At 38.8% G+C, this 8,713-nt stretch overlaps 2 protein-coding genes across 2 annotated transcripts in view; both read right to left on the reverse strand.

Moving 5' to 3' along the window:
* Nucleotides 1–87: 87 nt before the first annotated feature.
* Nucleotides 88–8,713, reverse strand: part of LOC145465919 (uncharacterized) — a 13,077-nt gene continuing 4,451 nt past the window's right edge. Inside the window, exons 2-4 of the mRNA XM_081449687.1 lie at nt 2,284–3,981; nt 1,136–1,275; nt 88–698 (exon numbers count right to left, since the gene is read on the reverse strand). Of these exons, the coding sequence (XP_081305813.1) occupies nt 633–698; nt 1,136–1,275; nt 2,284–2,353 (276 nt within the window). The 5' untranslated portion in view covers nt 2,354–3,981 and the 3' untranslated portion in view covers nt 88–632. The remainder of the gene's footprint in view (nt 699–1,135; nt 1,276–2,283; nt 3,982–8,713) is intronic.
* The window catches only part of LOC145465918 (uncharacterized), an 11,644-nt gene continuing 11,143 nt past the window's right edge, over nt 8,213–8,713 (reverse strand). The window contains exon 5 of the mRNA XM_081449686.1: nt 8,213–8,713. This exon is cut by the window's right edge and continues 4,449 nt beyond it. The gene's annotated coding sequence lies outside the window, so the exon portion shown is untranslated.

The raw sequence follows: 8,713 nt of genomic DNA on the forward strand, positions 1-8,713 counted from the left end.
AGGTTTTCTATTTTGTCCTGTTACTTTTTAGCCAATCGACCCCCTTGCGTGACGTCATGCAGTTTAAGAAAAGTTTCTCACTCAAAGAAACAAACCAAGAGATGAGAACTTTAATTCTTTTAAATGCTCTTGTCTCTAGTGACACAATGACACAATTTTGAAGATTGCACTTGAGAGTACTTATAGTTACAAAAGCATATTAGCTAACTATCTTACATATCTACAACAATCTGACTTCTGAGTCATTTGTGTCAAATTACAAAACATTTCAAAACTGAACTCAACGAAATGTGTGCTACACAAACCGGTAAATTGCATATAAATAATATTCAGCTCAGTTCTGCATTACAGCGGAGGTAATTCATAAGTCTCTTTGGTCTAAAATGCCAACTAATACCTCAAAATTATTTTATTTCCTTCTACTTCTTTTTTTTTTCTACGGTATAAATAATATTGTTATTGTTGTTGTCGTTGTTTTTCTACTAGTGCCTTACAGTTGTAGTTAAACTAAGGAATCTTGACAAAGTATCCATAGCACACTTGCTATAATCAAGTAAGCTAGAAAAAGTAGTAAGGAATGCTGTGCTTCAAAAAACCTTCAGTCTTGCAGCGTTCTACAAGCGTTCACTGTTTCAAATTTTTGACAGACTTATTCCACGCACTTCACCCTCGTTGTCTTCAGTAACAGCGGGATTGTTCTGTAGAGAGATTGTGTTCAATTAATGCTTTCGTCAGAGAATTCGCGTAATCGCACCTAGCATAATTTATAGCTTCAAAGTTGCATCGGCTTTTTTTTCCCAAGATGATACAGACCTATATTGTCTTAGCCTGCGTTTTGACGTAGTAATAAAAGAAAGTATTATTTATGGGATTACTACATATCCCAAGACAAAACAATACGTTTATTTTGACATTAAAATCATGGCATAAAATAAAATATCATGTTAAATCAAATTCATAAATCAAAAGTAACATTTCTTCTCATATCAACTATATCACGGCACGGACCTTATGTTAATACTCTTCATTCGGATTGGAAGAACAAAATTACAGAACTATCATGTTAACTAATATCCCATTTTACTTGTTTTCCAGCTCCAACATTAAAAGTGGCTTTAGAAAACTTAATACTTACTCGTCCGCTCGTGTTGTTTGTACCCATTTCGGACCTATTTCGGGCACGCCACAAGAAGAACACTATTGCAGCCAAAATGAACACTGTCATGCCCAAGGACACAGCGATAGCAACGTAATCAGTAGTGCCGAGATCTCCATCTGAAATAAACGTTTTCGTTATTACTTTAAAACAATAACTTAACCAAGGTTGTTGGCTTTTATACGTGATAAAAGTTCAGTTTAATTTGCCAGTTTTTCGGGTAATCTTGCTCAATTGCGGTCTGTCTCTTTGATGTATGTTTTGGAACGCTCAGAGGTCCTTTTGTTTGCCAATTCAGAAGGCTTTCAATTCAGATCGAATGTTTAAGTTTCTTTTCAGGTCTCAAGCCAGTAAATTAAAGGCCTTTAGATTCTTCCAAAGCTGTAGTATATCTTTTGTAAGGCCATTTACAATCAGAAAAAAAATGAAAAACGTAGTCTTAGCTGTTGTGATCAGCTTTATCGTCATAAAGGTACATGGAAATTTTATTACCCGACTATATTTAAATATACGAAGTCGAGACAACAGTGCTAGATAAATAACCCTTCAATTCAATTCTAGGTACGACTGGTAAGATGTGGTTGTTTGGCAATTTATGGCCTCATAAAAGTCAGCAAATTCTTTCGCTCCTCTAAAGATTATATGTCAAGCTTAAACGAATACGCGGAAATCATACAGTATAGTTAAAACTGATGGCCCACGACAGCTTGGATCAAGATGAAGTGAACGAAATGCTCGTTCTTTCTAGTGGAAGAACACTTTTCACAACACTGAAGTCAACATGCCATTCCAAGCCAATTATAAATTTTCCGCCGTTATTTATGTACCTCACTTTAACAAAGGTCCTTTGTATTGTTAACAACGTTCAGAAGACTTTCAAAACATGGATACGATTTGACACATTAAGTGTTCAGCGAATACTGAGAAATTAATGCTCAAGAACTTTATACACTTTGTTGCCAAATAACTTGGTAAACTTTGTCGTTGTTTCGGAGTTACAAGAGAAGTTATTCAACAAGCATAATTTGCATGCAAAGCGAATATGCGGGAGACGATTACAAAACGCCAAGTAGGCGTACTTCAGAAGATGGAAGTCTTAACACGAATCAATTGCTAACTGAACTTACCGCACGAAACTTCAGGAATGAACTGCAGTAAAACGCAAGAAATAGCCAGGACAACTCTTGATAAATGCATTGTTATGACGTCTGTTTCACGGTTTCAGCCTTGAGAGATCTTGATGAGCAGACGGTTTTTAAACTTTTGTGCTTCTAAATTCTTGCGCAGTGAACAAAAATGGACCACTTCAGAATCACGCCATATTACGCATATCTCATTTGAAACACTTCACTGCTCAGTTTTGAAAGCTACACAAAGGAATGAAATATTCATAAATTTCATAATAGTGGGCTTATATTCTTATTTTCTTTAATTAAAACGCTTTCCTTGTTCATGTTTGGATGTCTGAGAGAACAAGAACGCTTAGAAAACATTTTCTTGTTTTAAATTTCCATGGTCTCGCCTTACCGATGCGAATGTAGTGCAGTTTCAAAATTGTCAGCCGTCTGAGAACAAGTTCGTGTTCACAACCCCAAGTCATAACTAGGCAAACAAAGGGATCAGCCCTTCGTGCTAATTTTAATACCTTACCGTCACAGAAAAGCATGCGTGCGTTATGTGCACCAATAGATCTGTCGCAGTGAAGTCATTAAGAGACAGTTCATTGAAAAATGTGAATTCTAGCCACACGGTCATTTTTCAGAAAAACCCAGTCAAACGCAACGTGATGCCAACTGTAACATCAATCGTGAGTAAATTTACATTCGTTACGCCAAAGAACATCTGACATGCGTCTGACAAATCAAACAACTTTAATTTGACTCTTAATGTTAGTGTTTGTTGTTTTCGTGCACGCAATTCAATTCACGTCAAGCATGGATCAAACGCACGTGTAAAGTAATAAATGTGCCAGTGCTACAGCTTTGGTGGATTTGGCGATCTTGGACGTTCAGAGCTTTCGGTGCCGTCGTAGTACGTTTTGCGATAAAAAAAAAAAAAAATTACCATAAAAAACTCTATATATTAGAAGTTTGAAATTTTGGTCCATTTACCATCGAATTCTGCGCTTTATAGCTCTTCATTTTAGATTTTGTACAATTGTACAATGGCTTCAAACGCGTCGTTTAGAATTATACGGGTTAAGGTTTAAAAGACAACGACTTATTGATGCAACAGACCCACGTCTACAAAATATGGCAAGAAAGGTTGCCTCCCTTGACTGACTTGACTCATCATCAGAATATTTTTAGCTGAAAAACCCTGGAGACCATGCTGAGTTATTTGCGCTTTATCTAGGTCAGTAATCGCATTTTCGATTCTTGCGTAATTATAAAGACACAAATAATTCACTCGGACTATTTCAAAACTAAGTGAAATTAAGTTTCAGACCTCTGTTCTTTGATTCCAGAAAAAAAAAATCAGTTTCAGGTAAAATAAATAGATGTTCCGACTTCCATCGCAAAGCTTGTTAAATATAACATTATTAACTAGACCCCCAGCTGAGCTAGGGTAGCGGTCAAAAGCGAAAATATTACTGAGCTATGAAAATTGCACTCACCTGAACAAAACGGAGTCTTCCAGCGCCTGTTCCTCTGGCTAACAGCGCCTTGAAATGTCCTCTCGAAAGCTGAAATGTTCGCCTTCCTTTCGGACGGAATATTTCGTTTTCCAAAACTTATTACGATCAAAGCGAAAGCTGAAGTTGTTGTTTGACCGGGCAGGTATTTGTTCCCATCGGCCATTTAGCAACATACGACCACATACTGCTGCAAATCCGAGAGCACATGACACAGTTGTTTAAATATTGTGGTGTTTTTAAGGTCAACATTTTTCTGTTAGTGTTCCTTTTCTCTTTTTGGAGGCTATGTAAGGCGTCTACATCAGTACAGGAAAACAGCTTGAATCAAGCGACAACGCTGGAAAATTCTACTTATTTTGCCGGAGATCGGATTTGATCGAGAAAACTGAGAGGAGCGGAGGAACAGTGCAACAGTAAAGTCTACGCACTGCTCTGGCAGTGGGCCGGTTCTAAGGTCTTGTTTAACGAGGAAGACGGTGTCTCAGTCGTTCTATCCGTCAAACATCAAGTGCGTCTACATAAGAAACGCATCAAATCTGGTGTGTCAGCAAAACAAAGCTATTGTGAGAGAAGGCCGGTCGGTCACGGCCACTTGAAGCTACTTGATTTCAAATTTTATTCGAGAGGATTCAAAGTGCAGACCAGTTCGTCTGTGCTATGCATGTGTCGAGACAAACTAACTTCCGAGTTACGATTTCGAGTTGGGTTTCGAGTTGGATTTTCGAGTAAGGATGTAGAGTAGGTTTTTTTTTAAACTAGTAATCCAGCTGCAACGAATCGGCGAGTTTCTCCGTAAACCGTCTCGTAGATTTCCAGTCCAATACAGCCAACAAAGCCTGTTTATTGCGTGTAAACAGCTACATTTGAATCACGTGGTACCAGAACGACCAAAAGGAGGAATAAACCTATACATCGAGCTCGAGAAACATAAGCTTTGATCAGATAGCTGCAAGAAACAAAAGAATGTTTCTGGAGAAACGTATAGCTTTCACGAAGTAAAGCTACAGCGTCTCAGAAGAAAAACGTACAAGGACAAGTAATATAATTCCGTGATAAGAATCTACCCACTATACACAGTGGAACCTCGATTTAACGAAGTCGCTGGGACCGGCCAAATTTGTTCGTTAAATCGAGGGTTCGTTATATCGATATAAAGAATTTGAGGGGAAACGACCAAAATGTTCGTTAAATCGAGGTCATAGTTAATAATTGATTTGTAACACAAGCGACTTCTGTCACGCAATTCAATGCAATTTTAGTCACCCAGAAGTGCCGCGTTTTGAGATGCAATTTATTAAGCATGGTGGCTTTCAGTATCAATTATTTTCACTTTTGAGGAGACACGTAGCTTTTGTTTACAAAAGAACGACACTTTCTGAGTAGGGATTTTAAAATGTTGCAACATAGAGGTTATACAGAAGATTGTCCATGTAAACAAGGAAACGGGCTTTAGTGTTGTTATGTTGCACTACCCAACATTTCCGGACTTCAAAAAAGATAGAGCAGAAGTTAATTGATGTCGAAATACTATACTGCCATACTATACATATAATAAGCCGTTGACTGAAAGTTTGCTGTCTCCTTACCATCAGGATTACAAGGATTTGTTGACTGTTGATCTGTTCAGCGTTTATCTTCTGTCGCGTGTTGACATTGTAATTCGTTATATCTAGGTAGATTTTACGTTTGGGCTTCCGGATTATGTTCGTTATGTCGGAGAATTCGTTATATCGAGGTTCTATTCCATACATTTTCCTGTAACTTTGGCCGGAACGTAGAATATCGTTCGTTATATCGAGGCTTCGTTAAATAGAGGTTCGTTGAATCGAGGTTCCACTGTACTTGCAAACAGTTTTAATCACACCCGGCCCGGCGTCACAATATAGAATGCAAGGAAGCAAAATTCATATTTTGCCCTTCGAAAAAATTAAAATTCCTCCTTATAACACAACATGAAGTGCCCTTCATAAACACGAGTGAAGCAAAAAAAAGGCGATTGACCGAACAGAGAACGGCAAATGTACAAATGTCACTAACCGTAGGAGTCGTGTAGGCTTGTCAAACCCATTTTACACTGATGTCACTGATTAGTCATCGAGTGCCTAGAAATCTAGGAAAAATGCCGTTAAAAAAAAAATAATAATAACGAGGTCGAGCTTCAAACAAATAAGGATCGAAAAGTACATTGCGCCATTGGCTAGCTCTATCTTGACCAATAGGAGTCGTGTTTAGCCTGTCAACCAGTTAAATCATCAAACCACTAAAAATTTATTGGAAATCCCGCCAAAAAAATCCCCCCAAAAGATCCAACTCGAAAATCCAACTCGAAAATCCAACTCGAAATCTAACTCGAATCCTAACTCGGTAAATAGGCAACCTCGCATGTGTCTCCTATTTGCCTAGATCAAGAGAGGATTTTCCCTTTACCTTATACCTTGTAGGAGCTGTTGCGGAGGCGGCCTGCCCGAGTAGTTTAGGGCGCTTGATTTGAAATTTGGACGTTCCTGGTTCAAATCCTTCCGGCCACCTTATAGCTACCGCTATCTGGATTATTTCTCGATAGCCTCAAATTCACCTCCTCGACCGCGTAGCGTATATAGCCAGCCTCTCACCAGTTGGGATTCTTAAAATAGTTTATGTTCCATTTGCGATATTTTTCATTTATTTACAGCGTCAGCAATTGGCACAACAGGGCTAAATACGTTTGACACTAAAATAAAGTTACTTATTCATTAATATTATTTACTTTAAATAGACGATTAATACGTTTCTTTTATTTTGTTTTTCAGGCGCATTGAGTTGTGAAGTTCGTTTGACGTTTCCTTATTTACCTAGAAGTACAATACGTTCCAATTAATTAAGCGCATTAATCGTCTTCTTGGGGGGAGGGGGGGGGGTAAATACGGCCATTTTTCGCCCCACAATGTATATATTCCAGTTAACAACTGGTTTAACAACCTTTCGGGTGATGTCGTAGTGTAGCGGTACACCGGGAACAAAGTAAGAAAGCAAAAGAAAATGCATGAATGCTGTTGTTGTCTTTTACCATGTTTCCAGCAGTAGCGTAACTCCTTGCTCCAATATTTAAGAAATAGAAAACATGTACCGTGTTTCTATCGAGTTTTAGTAGAATTTTACTAGTATACTAATGCAAACGCTGCAATCTGATTGGCTGAGCTACTCGTATACTATCAGTCATTAGTATCACCCAATCAGTGGACTAATGCAAATCCTGCATTTTGGTTGGCTACGCTACTAGAGGACTATTAGTAATAGTCCTCGAGTAGCGAAATTGGCGCAATCGAGCGTGACCCTTTCTTTCGTTTTATTCCCAAATAAATATTTCTTCAACTTGCATTTGCTAACTTTATTATTGCCTTTTCTGTCCGACTAGTTGGGTGATACTAAAACAATTAGACCCTTCGCCCTTAAGGGGCCACGGGTCTATAGCCCATTCGGCTTTGCCTCATGGGCTATTGACCCGTAGCCCGCAAGGGCTACGGGTCTAATTGTTAGTTAGAATGCAGTAGCTGTCGGTCGTCCACGAAATGCGACGTTTCTATCGTTTTTCCGAAGTTTTGGAAGAAAGTTTAGATGTAAATGGATAATTATATTCCTGAGGAGACAAAAAGAAGGACATAAACGGATTCTTGACTTTAAAAACTTGAAATTATTGAAAAACCGGTGCGCGCGCGCAAACAACTGCAAATTTGCCAAGGATAATTCAATGCGTGCGATTTTGTTAAAGCGTAAAGTTCAATAATGCGTCGAAAAATATTTGGAAACCATTATTTGCGTTAATTTAATAAGTTAGAATTCTACTAAAACAATTAGATTATTTGCTCTCGATTTCTATGAGGCGATCATAACTTCAACAGCTCGTGCTAGTTCTGTGTTTTTATCGAGTTATAGAAACACGATTTTTAACCAATCAGCGCTCTTTTTTTTCTTAGGACTGTTTTCTAAATAACCACAAATACAACCCACAATCCCCTCTGACAAAGGGCTGACGCTCCAATCGTCAATCGGGAGGGGGGGGGGAGGGGGGCTTCCATATCAAAAGGAGCGGGATGCTCGTAGTACCTTTTAGGGGTTGAAAAAGTGGTTTTTGGTACCTCTTAGGGTGTTTAGCCTCAAGAGGTCCACAGCCGGGGCTTTCGCGGTACCTTTAGGGGTATTGAGCAGAAAAAATATAACAAAATTTATTTGACAATCACATGTAGAAGGTATTCGAAGTAATCGTCTTTTTCGCAATTAAAAATTATGATTGTCTGTTGATGTGTTGTTTTAGAATCGGTGAAAAAAATTTCAAACCATGTGCATAAAACAGGCTCCTGGTACCTTTTAGGGGTTCTTTTCAAAATTACCGACAAGCACCCCGTCCCCTTTTATATTGGAGTCACCCCCACCCACCCCCCACCCCCCGCGCGCTTCACTACCTCGCTACAGCGGTTAATATAATTTCATCAACTTTTCGCAGATTAGTAGATAGGATTTTCCCTTTAATACGAACTTCCGTCTGAGAGGGAGTAGACTTGGAAATGAGGGTCAGCCGATTTTGCTCAATGGGCAAGGACTGTACGTAGGCGCGAGTAATATTGCCAATCAGTTTCAGTTTTCATTGATCGCTTCAGTCAAGTCCTGGCCGGGTTTATCCAAACCCGGTGAACGCTAACCCAGGATTAAAAGTTAACCGAAGTATTAATTTCTCTCGTAAAATAATGTTCTTCACGGCTTATGTTTTGCGTAGGTGTAGGTTATTCAAACTCAAAGTTGAAGGACAAACAATATAAGCAGCAAATCTAACCGAAAAGTTGTAAAACTGAAATCAAAATTCTCGCTAATCCTGGGTCAACTTAATCGGGCTTTGAACAACCCGGCCCTGAATACCAACCTCTATAGGAGCCCCGCCTAGCTAG

This window comes from Orbicella franksi, chromosome 13 (assembly GCF_964199315.1).
Source record: "Orbicella franksi chromosome 13, jaOrbFran1.1, whole genome shotgun sequence".
NCBI lineage: Eukaryota > Metazoa > Cnidaria > Anthozoa > Scleractinia > Merulinidae > Orbicella > Orbicella franksi.